The 15126-nt window shown below is 39.1% G+C and overlaps 1 protein-coding gene across 1 annotated transcript; it reads right to left on the bottom strand.

Moving 5' to 3' along the window:
• Positions 1–14180: 14180 nt before the first annotated feature.
• LOC149174653 (uncharacterized) lies at positions 14181–14654 on the bottom strand. The gene has a single exon (XM_089420914.1). The coding sequence runs from the start codon at positions 14652–14654 to the stop codon at positions 14181–14183; it is 474 nt and encodes a 157-aa protein (XP_089277040.1).
• Positions 14655–15126: the final 472 nt, after the last annotated feature.

Genomic DNA, 15126 nt, shown 5'->3' with positions numbered 1-15126 from the left:
CGATCGAGCTCCATGCGCACTAAAAAAGTATCTCGACCGAGCCCTTTTTATATATATACCACTGTCGTAGTCTATGCACATCATTTGCACAAACCATGGGAGCTCGACCGAGAGTTTGACAATAACTCGACCAAGAGTATTGGATCTCGATCGAGCAATGGAGCATTCAAATCAATCTCATCAACCACGCCGCCAATGTCCTAGAGGCTCAAACGAAGGTAGGTATTCTATCCTCTGTCTTTTTTTGTGTAAAATGTAACAAATTAATTAAAATTAAAAACCATGTACAAAAACCATGAAAGCCTATTAAAAAAACCCATACAAAAACCTCGAAAACCACAAAAAGCCTCTTCAAAAAAGCTTAAAAAATCACAAAACCAAGAAGAAAACCACAAAAAAAACCCTTCAAAACAACTTAGAAAACCACAAAGTCAACCTAGAAAACCATAAAAAAAACCTTTGAAAACGACCTAGAAAACACTTCGAAACCACCAAAAAAAACTACAATTTAGGTTTTAAATTTCTTTCTTACTTGCAATGTTTTGTTTATTAAATGCACATTTTCTAGTTTTGAATGGTTAAAACATTTATTTCTTTAGGAATTTTGTAAAATCAATTTTAAATTTTTTAAATTTTTTGTTATTTAAAATGCGTTTTAAATTTCTAGCAATTTTGACTAAAAATATACCTCAAAAAACTCCAATACAAAAAACAACAAAACTATAACCAATAAATAAGTAAATTAGGATATTGAGATTGACATGATGAATATACAACATAACTATAACTATTTCATAACTATGTAACTATATATATTTAACTCGATTATAAAGCTAAAACATATCACATAACTAGATATATTATAGTTCTATATATATATATATATATATATTGTTTTTTATAACTATTTAACATAACAATAACTATGTACACATACACACACACACATATATGAATATGATAATTCTATATCTATTTATCATAACACAAAGTTATTTGACTATATTTATATATAACACATAACATAACATAGTGTAATATATACATTGTGCATAACTATAACATAATATAACTATAACATTTAACATAGCATAATTATTTAAAACATTATATATGTGTGTGTGTGTTTCAACAATGCATCATTGATAGATACATTAAATCCATCATGAAAAGTGCATTTGGTCTAGTGAATAAAAGCATTTAGACTCTTTTCTAATTTGTACCATATTGTTTCATTATGTAGTGTGTTGTACAAGAAACATTGTCTTCATGTGCTTTTCACCTAATACATGTCATGTGCCAAAGTCAAACATTAAGAACTTAAAGTCTATTCTGTATTTGGTTGGCATGAAATTTTATTAGTTTTGTAAATAGGTTTATTTCAATTTTTTACATATATATTTACATATTTATGTGCTATGAATAAAATGCATTATTTAGAAATGAGAAAAAGCATGAGGGTAGATTTGATTACTTCTTTCGATTGTGTTTACATGGAACTCAATGTACTTTTTTTGATAAATTATCAAAAAATGGACTCTAAGTTTAAGACATCAGGCTAGATTATTCTACTTGAGCTTAGAAATGGTTTTTTTTTGTATTTTTTTATTGGATTAGTTTATATGTATTATATGTAATATGTCGAGGCATCCCATATATGCACCCCAAATACAGGCCATCACAGTGTGAGAGGTTCTATTATACGTGGTCGAGCTCGTGATAGATCATGTAGCCCACTGAGAGTTCATGTTCCCCTCATAGATCCTACCTCTGACGCCAGTCAGAGTGTCAGAGGTAATGTTTTTGTCTCTATTGATGACCATGCTACATCCAGTGGACCTTCTTCGCCCATTTCAGATACACCTCCTGCATTTTTAAATCTTCTTTAAACTTTATGTGTTATGTCTTGAAATTGTCTTTAATTTTTAAATTGTCTTCAACTGATGTGTTTGAATTTAATGTATATGTTATTATGCTTCTAGTTTTTAATTATATATATGTTAAATTATGTTTATGATTTACAAGTCCTCAATAGGTCGAAGCTGAGGATTAGAGTGAAACATCAATCCCTCTGTGGGATGATGCTACAACTCAGATCACATTAGAGGATGTTATGACCCATCATACATGGATCACAACAAAGATAAAGAAGATCCCTGCCAATTCACCGACTCATCTTGCATTGTCTTTGATGTTGGATAACATGACTAGGTTGATCGATACATATTGGAGGTCGGGCCCACATAGCCACATATTATAGTTCATACATAGGATCAAGAAGCATGAAGTTAGAGGCCCATATTCTTGAGAGGTCGTGAAAGAGGTCACTAAGGACATTGATGTTCAAGGGGAGTTGTTCAACATCCCTCTAGATCTCCTTGCTAGACATAAAGGTCTGATTCCACTAAAATATTTTAGTAATGTTCATGCAACGCCTTTCATGTATGATAGATTCATTAGAGCTTGGGGCAAATTCCCACACCATGAACATGACACCATTTATTTTTCCAAGCATTTATATGCAGAGTTCGTGTTACATATGAGTTCGGATTACACTAATACTAGATCGCATTATTATGGACCCAACTTCGAACATACCTATGAGCACGAGGGGTCTCGTAGGGACCTTGGGGATGTACCAACACCTCTAAGATTCTTTCCACTAACGTCTCAGAGCTTGGTATTACTAACATATCTAGAAGAGTTGTCAGCTCAGTGGTGAGACGTGAGACACTATTGCAAACAAGATGCATATGTTATTAGCTAGTGTGTGTGTTGCATTGTATGGAGAGATTAGGAGACCACCACCATTACCTTGTGACCCACCATGGCCCTTATATGATGATGCATTTCTCGCGATTTTACTCTTTCACCAACTATAGTGTGATTCCATTCGTGAGACTTGGAGGGTGCACGACCTGCTTGACACAGACCACGTATATATATATATATATATATATATATATATATATATATATATATATATATATACGAAACTTTTGACTCTTATTGTCAAATTATGCATAATTATTTATATTAAAATTTCTAGTTCATATTAGATTGCATATTTATATTAATAAGTTCATGATAACATGTAGACACATCCCAGCTACATGGATGAGCTTATGAGGTCATCCGAGGGGACAGTTGATCAACTTGACCATCCCCGACCAGAGCATGTTTCCATGGATTCTCCTTCACCTCCACCTTATATGTTCACTAATGTGGACAAGAGACACTATATACAACCACATGGACCAACAATTGAGGTAAAAAAAATTATTCCTAAGACTTTAGCATTTTATTTTTTTAAGTTACACATATATGATAAGTAATTTGTAGACTAATTATAATTTGTCCTTGCCATTGTGTACACAGACCCATATGCAGAGTGTCGATGATGCCACTATTATGTGGAGGCATGAGTGGGATGTTGGGTTTAGAGGCACTGATGATGTGGGTCCATCGATGCAGGCCCCAATCATCGAGCCACGGGTAGGGGAGCGCCAAACCTAGATTCATGATCAAACCCCCATCATATCTGACTTGCATTTGGAGTCGACTGAGATTAGTAGATTCATGTATATGTAATGAAAAATGTGGTTCAATGTCATTTATTTTAATATTGTTTATTTTGTACAAATAATGATCTAATTAGTTTGAATTTGAATGTGTTATATTGCAGTACCAACATATGGACACTTTCTTTGCACAAAAAAGCTCACATAGGAGTTTTGGTGGTACTTAGAGTGTCATAGTTTGTATATTTTTCAGGGTCATTTCATAGGGCATATTCACACATGCAATACATACTTTGTATATTTTCATACATGGTCAGTTTATGGATGTACATCATGGATATTCTTTTAGTTTATGGATGCTTATTATTTTAGTATATGGATGTCATGTGATATTTGTAGTTTATATATATTTTCATATGGATAGTTTATTGAAACATGTATTCACTGTTTCAATTTGTGGATTTGTATTAATCTTATTTATGGATGCATATTGATTTTTAAAGTTTATGGGTCCGCTAAAATTATTTTGCTAATTTAATCATTTTTCTGTATACTATAACTTTTATTAGTAAAATATATATTCATTTTTAATTTCCAGTTTCATAGACTAAGAAAATAAGTACAATATTAAGTTATGATGCAAGTCACTTTGATACTTAAAATCAACTAAAATATATCATGTATCAATTAAATATTGAACATGGAAATAATTCCAATCATGCTTCATATTGGCTTGTAGAAAGTGTCTTTCTGTGCAATCAACATGTATGTTATTACAATTCAATTTTAAAAATAAATTATTTGAATTATAAAGTCTCCTATATATATATGAAACGTTTTGCAACCCACCCATATACCATTGCATGGACAACCTTTTTAAGTATTTCGATCAATTTCTCATCTCAAGGTTCAATTAAAAAACACAACTAGGATTGACATAAGTTTTATTCAGTTTTAATATTAAAAGATGTCATGTAAACAACATATAGGTTTTATTCAACATTATTTATTTTGAGAATATTTACAAGAGGTTAGTCATAACATGATATAAGTCAATTGTATTGAAATTTAATATATAGGGAAAACAACCATATATGGCAACATTTCTATAATTTTATATAATGTTATCAATTTTCCTAAATTTACAAGTAGTTATCCAAGTATTTCAATCAATTCCTTATACAAGTTTTATTCAATTTTATTTTGTTTGAGGTTATCTACAAAAGCTTAGTCATAATGCACGTCGTCAATAACGTTTTCATGCTTACATTGAAATAAATGCACAATGTTAAACTAATTACCTTGAAATTAATGTACATCATATATCTAGTTACATAATTTATAATAAATTAACATCTTCACTAAAATCAATGCATCTAATGCAAGCAATCAAATAGGATGAGAAATCAACATCTACACTAAAATCAATGCATCTAATGCAAACAATCAAATAATATTAGAAATCAACATCTACACTGAAATCAATGCATATAATGTTGCAAGCAATCAAATAGGATTAGAAATCAACATCTACACCGAAATCAATGCATTTAATGCAAGCTCAATCAAACAAGATTATAAATTAACATCTTTAATGAAATGAATGCATCTAATGCAAGCAATTAAATAGAATTAGAAATCAACATCTACACATAAATTAATGCATTTAATTTGCAAGAAATCAAATAGGATTAGAAATCAACATTTGTACACTGAAATTAATGCATATAGTGCAAGATATTTTCTTCCCTTTCTCTCGCCCCTCCATCTATATCGATATCTCCCTCCATCTCTCTTTCTTTGTCTCTCTATCTCACCCCCCCAAAAACACACGCTCTCTCTCTCTCTCTTCATATCTATCTATCTCTTCCTCCCTCCCTCTATCTCTCTCTTCTTCCCTCTCTCCCCCTTCCATCTATATCTCTATCTCCCTTTGCCTCTCCTTCTTCATCTCTATATATCACCCACAAAATACACATTGTTTCTCCATATCTATCTATATCTCCCTCCCTCTCCCTCTCCCTCTCTCTCTCTCTCTTCCCCTTATCTCACTCCAGCACCCCTTTTATCTCTTTTCCTTCCTACTCTCCTCTCTTCATCTCTCTCTATCCCCCTTGTCACTCCCTCTCTCTCTCTCTCTCCATCTCCTCTGCCACTCCCTCTCTTTCTCTCTCTACAACTTTCTTTATTTATATGTATTTCTTCTTACCTCCCTCTCTCTCTCCCTCCAACTCCATCTCTCTATCTCCCTCCCTCTCAAGTCCTTTCTCTCTTCCTTTCTCTCCCACCTCCCTTTGTCTCTCCCTCACGTCTCTCTCTCTCTCTCTAGCTTCGTCTTGCAACTCTGTTGACTATCTCCCTCCCTCTCTCATTCTCTCTCCCCCTTCTCTCCATCTCTCCTTCTTTGTCTTTCTATCTCACCCCCAAACATACACACACTCTCTCCATCTCTCCCTTGTCACTCCATCTCTCTCTCTCTCTCTCTCTCTCCACCTTTCTCTCTCTATATGTCTTGAACTTCTTCCTTCCCTATCTTTTCCTCCAACTCCATCTCTCAAGCTCCCTCTCTTTCTCAGAAATTCTCTCCTCCCCCTCTCTCTCTCTCCATCTTTGTGTCCTCCTATCTCTCTCTTACCCTTCTCTCTCACTCTCTCTCACTCTATATTTAAAAAATATATATATACTTTGACAATTAAAATATTATGTTTATATAAAAAAAATTAATTTTGATGTCATACAACAATTTTTTTATATATAATAAATATTTAAAATGTGTGTTGTACATTCACCTAGAAGGAAAATGATCATTTTCCAAAATATTAATGTTCCATCTACCTCCATCAAAGATACATAGAGCGCTTCATGTCTTCCAATTTAAATTGTTTAGCTTTTATTTATTTAAAGGTAGTTGTAGGTTATGATTACTATAGGATTTTAAAAATATTATATATTTTATTATGTTAGATTTATAAAAAAAAAAAAGGTTAAATAAAATTAACATATTGAGTCGGCTTGTATGACTCTTTTTGTATTAATGATTCTTTTATTGACGTTTATGGTGTATATCAACCACATTCATTAATGTGGTTGTGCTAGTATATATTATAATATAAGTAATTTTATATTATATTAATGTTAATAATAGTATATTAATCCAAAATCAATAAATTTAATATTAACATTAAAATATATTAATATTAATTTTTTGTATATTTTTTTTCTACGTAAAGCTATATCTATTATATTAACAAGGAGATAGTAAATTTACATCATGACCGTGGTCAAGCACTCTGCTCCTGCGGGAGGCAGTTCTATCCAAAACAGGCATATTTGAAAAATGTCTATTTTTGTTTCCCACGCAGGGGAATAATCTCTGAAACATGAGACAAATCAAAAAACTCAAAAAAGACCAGAGGGGAATGATCACTGAAACACAAGACAATACCAGAAACCCATGACCGAGTCGCCTTACAACCTTGCCCAGTGGAGAGGGGCATTCTACAAAAAGAGAAGCGTGGATGGCCTTTCTACTCATCAATGGGCTCTTCAGTAATTCGACACCAGCCCATATCAGGTGGTTCCTCTAACTGTGTCACATTCTGAGCATCAGGACCCAGATCTACCATCATCGCCTCCCGCGCGCTGCTCCTTTGTTCGTTTGTTTCCCGCTGAGGAGTGTTCTCCGTAGCCAGCTGAAAAGATGAAGAGGGGTCCTGGATTGCCCTCGAATTTTCTGCCTGAGTCCTTAAGTCAACAACTAAACTTTCCTCCTGAAAAACCACTGTAAAATAGGCTGTGATCCTGGGCCTGTTTAGAGCACTGTCAAAGGTGAATATGGCGGAGCCTATGGCAGGAATCGGACTGGGTCGAGAGTCAGAGGCTCGAGACCTTCCTCTTCTACTGCGAGAAGAAATCCCTCTCCTTGGAGGATGATTCAAGTCGTTGGAGGATGAATCCGTTGGGGCTCTTCTCGGCTGCCCCCTGCGATTGCCCACTCTAGGTCTCAATCGAGGCATCCTGCAGATGACAGTGGCCCAGATCCAGAAATTTAGCTGTGGGGCGATAGCCTGGATGCGGCGATGCCTCCTAATTGAGCCTCCTCTGCCTAGATTGAGCGTATCCTCTGGGTTTGCCAAATCCCTGCGCGTGTGCAATATCCAAAACCAAACACAGATATCAGTTGCCAAGAGATAAGAATGGGAGGGCCAATTTGTGATACCTGAGTAGTACTCGGGGAGGGGAGTAACCAGCCTCACAGAGAAGGCCAAGATTATCAGCACCGGGGTCCAATTCCTTCCCTTCTCTCTGAATTTCTTTGCATGCGTTGAGGAGTGCTGATCCGAATGGAAAATGGCATCAACCCATGGTACTCATCCACCTATATTATTCATCCACCCATGGAATTTACCCATGGTATTGTAAATGGCATCTTCCCGTGGTATTGTAAAATCCACCCATGGTATTCATTCACCCATGGAATTGACCCGTGGTATTGTAACTGAAAAATACTATAAGTAACAAGTCACATTTTGTAAAAGGAAAAATTGTCCGCCACAATGTAGCCTTTACAGTTCAGAGGCATGTAGCCACCACATCTCTTCTCAGAGATAAGCTACCATCGCCCTAGCTGGTTTATTTCCATTTCTGGTTATCTTGGGGTCCTTTCCCCCAAGATCCATTGCAAGTTTTCAGATCTTGGGGGTCTCTCCTCCCAAGATCCATTTCAATCTTTTAGATCTTGGGGGCCTCCTCCCAAGATCCGGATCAGTGGTATCAGAGCAGGTTATGATTCCATGGGAATGAGGGTTTGATGCATATTTTAGTTTCAGATTTTGCAGCAATATTCAACAAACTTCAGGCATGTGCTACAGCCTCCACAGAGCACTTTCTTGGGTCAAGCAGGAAGAAATTTTCTTTTCTCATTTTTTTGCAGGAATTTTTTTTTGGGCGGCGAATTTGCAGATCATATCTGAAACATTTGGTACAAAATTTACAAAAAAAAATACCAGATCTAGATTCCTCTCGAAAAATCACCCAATCTCAAAAAAAAAATGGGTCGAATAGAAGTTCGGATGTGGGAGATATCGCTGATTTAAAATCAGCTATTTTATCAGAATTTTTGTGACGGCGGAACTGTTGCAACGCGAATCTGAGATCTCAGAGTGCCCAGATAAGGATTTCCATCACATGGGAAGATGCAAAATGGTCCTTATGCTTCTAAAAACAGGTTATAATAAATATTATGAGTTATATTGACTGATTTATGTCCATTTTAATTCTGGAGTAGCATTCGAAGTGGGTTCCCATTGGAGACGTGCCCTCCCACCCCACTTTAGTAGGCACCTGCTTCACATTCACCAGTTTCAACATAGCAGCATTCGGCTTGGGTTATTAGGAGACATTCCCTCCCACCCCAGGCTATGTAGGCACCTGCTACTTCATCAGCAACCAACATCACGGTTATGGGTCATCCACAAACCCACACTTCATCGAAGTCCATTTGCTAGGCCGCACACTGTCAGTATCACAGTTGGTCACAAGCATTACAGGGTATCTCTATCCTCGGATCTTCGTTCGTCATGGTTATCGGTCATCCACAAACCCACACTTTATCGAAGTCCATTTGCTAGGCTGCACACTGTCAGAATCACAGTTGGTCACAAGAATTACAGGGTATCTCTATCCTCGGATCTTCGTTCATTATGGTTATTGGTTAACCACATAAAACCCTTATCTTCAGTGGCTCTTCATATTCAACAAAGGCTTCGCAGGAGGTAACTTTACTCAATGGGGACCATTGCTTCTTAAGGAGGGAGGAATGATCCGAATGGAAAATGGCATCAACCCATGGTACTCATCCACCTATGTTATTCATCCACCCATGGAATTTACCCATGGTATTGTAAATGGCATCTTCTCGTGGTATTGTAAAATCCACCCATGGTATTCATTCACCTATGGAATTGACCCGTGGTATTGAACCTGAAAATTACTATAAGTAACAAGTCACATTTTGTAAAAGGAAAAATTGTCCGCCACAATGTAGCCTTTACAGTTCAGAGGCATGTAGCCACCACATCTCTTCTCAGAGATAAGCTACCATCGCCCTAGCTGGTTTATTTCCATTTCTGGTTATCTTGGGGTCCTTTCCCCCAAGATCCATTGCAAGTTTTCAGATCTTGGGGGTCTCTCCTCCCAAGATCCATTTCAATCTTTTAGATCTTGGGGGCCTCCTCCCAAGATCCGGATCAGTGGTTGCAAGTTTTCAGATCTTGGGGGTCTCTCCTCCCAAGATCCATTTCAATCTTTTAGATCTTGGGGGAAAGGACCCCAAGATAACCAGAAATGGAAATAAACCAGCTAGGGCGATGGTAGCTTATCTCTGAGAAGAGATGTGGTGGCTACATGCCTCTGAACTGTAAAGGCTACATTGTGGCGGACAATTTTTCCTTTTACAAAATGTGACTTGTTACTTATAGTATTTTTCAGTTACAATACCACGGGTCAATTCCATGGGTGAATGAATACCATGGGTGGATTTTACAATACCACGGGAAGATGCCATTTACAATACCATGGGTAAATTCCATGGGTGGATGAATAATATAGGTGGATGAGTACCATGGGTTGATGCCATTTTCCATTCGGATCAGACCCCAAGATAACCAGAAATGGAAATAAACCAGCTAGGGCGATGGTAGCTTATCTCTGAGAAGAGATGTGGTGGCTACATGCCTCTGAACTATAAAGGCTACATTGTGGCGGACAATTTTTCCTTTTACAAAATGTGACTTGTTACTTATAGTATTTTTCAGTTACAATACCACGGGTCAATTCCATGGGTGAATGAATACCATGGGTGGATTTTACAATAGCACGGGAAGATGCCATTTACAATACCATGGGTAAATTCCATGGGTGGATGAATAATATAGGTGGATGAGTACCATGGGTTGATGCCATTTTCCATTCGGATCAAGTGCCGGCAGAGCGGCGGAGCCACAAAACTATCCATCTTCCTCGACCCTTCTCCGGTTTTAAGGTTACCAACATTGTCTTGGGAGTCGCCTCCCATTACTGCTCCCTTGATGGCTTGAGCCCTCCACTGCACGCTGGTGCGTGCGAGACTTAATTCCCTCGCTGTGAGCCTGGCATTCCAGCTGATCCGGTGGTATAGCATACCCTGAATGATGATCATGCAGATATGTCGTGCGCCGTGTGTTATTTCCCTTCCACATTTCCTGCATAGGTCAGGCAAGTGGCGTTCTGCCCCGCCCATCCACTGTCCTATCATCTTAATTCTCAGTGCTAACACACGCATCCGGGGAGCTGCTTCCTTTTGGACCTGAAGTTTGCATTCATGTGCATGATCATGGTTTTGGATTATGTCGAGCGTCCCTGTAATAAGAGTGTGCTTAGAATCCACCCCCAGGTTGGCTAAGAGGTCCGCAACCTTATTTCCTTCCCGTTTTACATGAGTGAAGATGATAGCTCGATTATTGTGAAGCCATTGTTCTAAGGCCTCCAATCTAGCTTCAAGTCTCCAGCTTTTGGAAATTTTCCTGGCATGAGTCCCATTGAGAATTTGCTTGGCCATGTTGATGAGGACGAGGGAGTCGCCTTCAACTTCCAGGGGTTGAAAGTTTTGGATTCTGGAGAGGAGAAGTCCTTGCCATAGTCCCTCCAGTTCTGCTGAGTTATTGGTATCCCATCCTATGTTGCCATAGTAGATGAGGGGCGAGCCTACATGATTTCTGAATATTCCCCGATATCCAGCATTTACGGGATTGCCTTTTGATGCTCCATCAAAATTGAGCTTGATAGTGTGCTTTTGTGGTGGAGTCTAGGTATCCTTTTTTCCTTTGCTACTTTCTATGTGGGCTTGAGGTGGGTTTCCTTGTTGGAGAGGAAAATTCCAATGTGCCCAAATGGCCTTCTCATTTGCCAGAGTAGGAAAATCATCTGGCGTCCAAGTGTGAAGCGCTAATGTCTCCTTAAGGTTCAAGCAGAAGTTGTTCCAGATGATCTCTATGGGGGTTGTTTGATCTTTGAATATACGCTTGTTCCTTTCCTTCCAGATACACCGAGTGAGGAGCCCTGGTATTAATCTCCAAAGTTTATTGAGTACTTCACTTTTGTATGGACTCTGGTGCCATTGGTGAATTGAATCGATGATATCTTCTGATACCCTGCATTTCCTTTGGCATCGAAAACTGGCTTTCTCCCACATTTGGTTAGCCAGGATGCAGGAGTCCAGAAGGTGCTGAAGGGTTTCCTCCTGCGATTTACAATTAACACATATTGATGGCCCATGGTAATTTCTTCGCCTGAGTTTATCCCATGTCAGTATTTTCCGATGCCCCACCAACCATAGGAAAAGTGATACTTTGGGCTAGTTACCAGCTGACCAAATTCTCCCCCATATAGGGTCTAGAGGCGATGTAGTCAAACTTATGATCTTGTGGGCTTCTACAGTGGTGAAAGTTCCTTTTGACTGGTAGCCCCAGCGTATGATGTCTTTGTCCTCGGAGTATCTCACTTGGCGTTTTTGGAGCTCCCCTTCCAGTTCCTTAATGGTCCTTTGATCAGCTCTATTGATTATCAATTCGCTTTTCTGCCATTTCCTGTATCCTTGATCAGTTTCTTGAGTCCAATGGTGCCATATTTCTTCTTGATGCTGCTCATCCCCTGAGTGGCTTGGGAGTCAACTGAGGAGGCTGCTGAGTTTTGGAAACTGGTTCCAGGCATCCATCCAGAAACGTGTTGTCCTGCCATTTTGAACCTCCCAAAAACTGTGTTGTTGAATCATCAGAAAGTGTTGTTTAGCTGCATTCCAAATGAGTAAGCCTTTTGCCTTGGGCGTTAACCTAATGAGCTCCTCCTGTGGCCTGTGATTGGCATATTTAGCTGTCCAGATGGTCGCCCATGGTTTGTTGGGGATGGTTAACCATTGCCACCAGATTTTTGTGCACATTATAGCATTACTGTGGCTGGGGTCTCTCAAACCAATGCCTCCTTGCTCCTTAGGCTTGCATACGAAGATCCATTTAACCAAATCCCATTTGCGGTTTGTGCCCATCGCTCCCCAGAGAAAGTTGCACTGTATATTCCTTATTCTTTTTATCACCCATTTAGGAGCTGCAAGGATTGAAAAAAGGTAGAGCGGCATTGCCTGTAGAACAGCCTTGATTAGTACTAGTCTATTGGCTATATTCAGAGATCTATGAGTCCATGAATTGAGCCGGTGGTAAATTTTCTCAAGAAGCAAGCACCAAGAGGAATGCTTGATAGCTGAGTCAATGGGAGGGGCCCCAAGGTATTTGGAAGGGAGGGTGTCAATGGAGAAGCCCAGAATATGAGCGATGGCCCTTTGAACGACAGGAGGGGTGTGAAAGAAAAAGATATGAGATTTGGAATTATTAATACTGGTTCTTGAGGCCTCAGAGAAATCATTCAGCAGGGATTTGAACATAGAAGCTTCTTGGACAGAGGGGTACCTGAACAGCATGTTATCATCGAAAAACTGTTGATGGGTTATAGCAGGGGAGCTATGGATGGAAAGACCTTTGATTTTCTAGGCAAGGCGAGCCTGAGTTATGTGGCGACCTAAACCTTCATCCATGAGAAAAAAGAGGAAAGGCGATAGAGGATCACCCTGCCGGATACCTCTTGAGGGGCTGAAGGGGCGGGATGGAATGCCATTGACAAGGATGGAGAAGAAAGTAGAGGAAATGAGACTATGAATCCATCGAACCCATATAGGAGAGAAACCAAAAGCTAACAACATTTTTTGTATGTATATCCAATTTAGCTTATCAAAAGCTTTTGACAAGTCCAACTTGAGTATCATACCTGCTTGCTTGGTGTGCTTGAGAGAGTGTATAACTTCGTGCGAGAGGATGATGCCGTCCAGGATCTGTCTTCCTTCCACGTAGCCGGATTGTTCAGGCGAGATGAGTAGGGGCAATAGCGGCTTTAATCTATTGGCTATGACCTTTGAAATCACCTTGTAGATTACATTGCATAGAGCAATTGGCCGGAACTTGTCTGGGGTGATACTGCTTTCTTCCTTTGGAATGAGCGCAATAAAAGTAGAATTGAGAGAGGGCAGAAGCTAGTGCAGGGTGCGCGACTCCTCAACTACTTGCCAGACTTCATCTCTGATTAATTCCCAGAAGGCATGGAAGAAGGTGGTTGTGAATCCATCCGGGCCAGGGGCTTTTCCTTCCTTGAGCTGATGCATTGCTGTGTCTACTTCCTGTTGTTGAACAGGGCGAAGAAGGAGCTTGTTGTGATCTTCGGTGATGATTTTTGGCACGTTTCGAGTGATTTTTTCAATGGCCAGCCTTCTGTCTTTTTGGGGCTCTTGGTGAACCTGCCGAAAGTGCCTTATGAATTCTTGCTCAATCGCATCATGCTCTTCTACTCTTTCCCCCCCTGCTTCTGAATGAAAGGGATAGAGTTGTGCATTCTCCGTTGTACAATTGTTCTGTGGAAGAACTTGGTGTTTCTCTCCCCCTCCTTCAGCCATCTTATCCTTGATTTTTGCTTCCATAATATTTCCTCCTGCTTTCTCCTCTCCTCCAGTTGGTAATGAATGCATTTCTCCTATTCCAAAGTTTCTTCGTTGTGTCCCTCTATGATTATTTTCTGTTGGAGCTATTCCATTTCCCTGTTTAGATTCTGTTGCGCCTGAAAAATGTTTCCAAAGGTTTCTTGATTCCAGAGCTTGATATGAGTTTTGAGATACTTGAGTTTCTGTTGAAACTGATACATTTTGGAACCTTCAGGCGGATGAAAATTGTTCCAGGTATTTTTGATGAAGTCTTTGAATGCGGGATGAGTGAGCCAGAACGCCTCAAAGTGGAATGGTCTCTTATTGGCATTACCCGGTCTTTGCCACTGAAGGGCGATAGGCCAGTGGTCAGAGCCTGCATAAGGGAGAATTTCTGCTATTATGTCCCCTCCTAAGTGGACTGCGTTATCAGTTAGAAGGAATCTGTCTAGCTTGGAGGCAATTTGATGCCTTCTAATCCTTCGATTGCTCCATGTGTGCGTTCCATTACAAAACTGAAAATCGATAAGGGCGTTGTTTTGAATGAACTCCTTGAAGTGCTCATTTTCCTGCTCCATCCTTGTTCGACCTCCTTGCTTTTCCTCTAATTTAGTTATCATGTTAAAGTCTCCTCCAATGATCCACAGGGGGTGGACTCTGTGTAGACTCAGTGCTTCTATCATGTCCAATAAATCCATTTTACTACCAGCCTCCTGAGGGAAGTAGACATTTGTAAGATGTCCGTGAATGATGGTACCTAGAATATGAAAACTTGCTTGGATGATGTGGTGGGATGCGTGTATATCTGAGAGCGCTATCGCTTGCGGATTCCATGCTATAGCGAGCCCGCCAGAAGCCCCAGAGGCATCCACTGCCACTGAGCTACTACCTATCCAAGCTCTGGAGAGTATGTTTCCCAGAGTATCACTGTTACACTTCGTTTCCTAGAGGAAACAAATTTGTGGCCTTTCCTGCTTTATCATGTTCTTAATCATTCTATGTTTTCCTGGGCTATTGATCCCCCTTACATTCCATGATGTGAGCTTCATC

This window comes from Pinus tabuliformis, chromosome 4_1 (assembly GCF_031772625.1).
Source record: "Pinus tabuliformis cultivar Carrire ecotype Pingquan chromosome 4_1, CPIR1, whole genome shotgun sequence".
Lineage (NCBI taxonomy): Eukaryota > Viridiplantae > Streptophyta > Pinopsida > Pinales > Pinaceae > Pinus > Pinus tabuliformis.
Note: the sequence above shows the minus strand (reverse complement) of the source record. Positions and strands in the feature narration are given on the sequence as shown.

What these genes read in the sequence shown, in the direction of transcription:
- LOC149174653 (XM_089420914.1), bottom strand. Translation starts at nt 14,654, where the DNA reads ATGGAGCAGGAAAATGAGCACTTCAAGGAGTTCATTCAAAACAACGCC.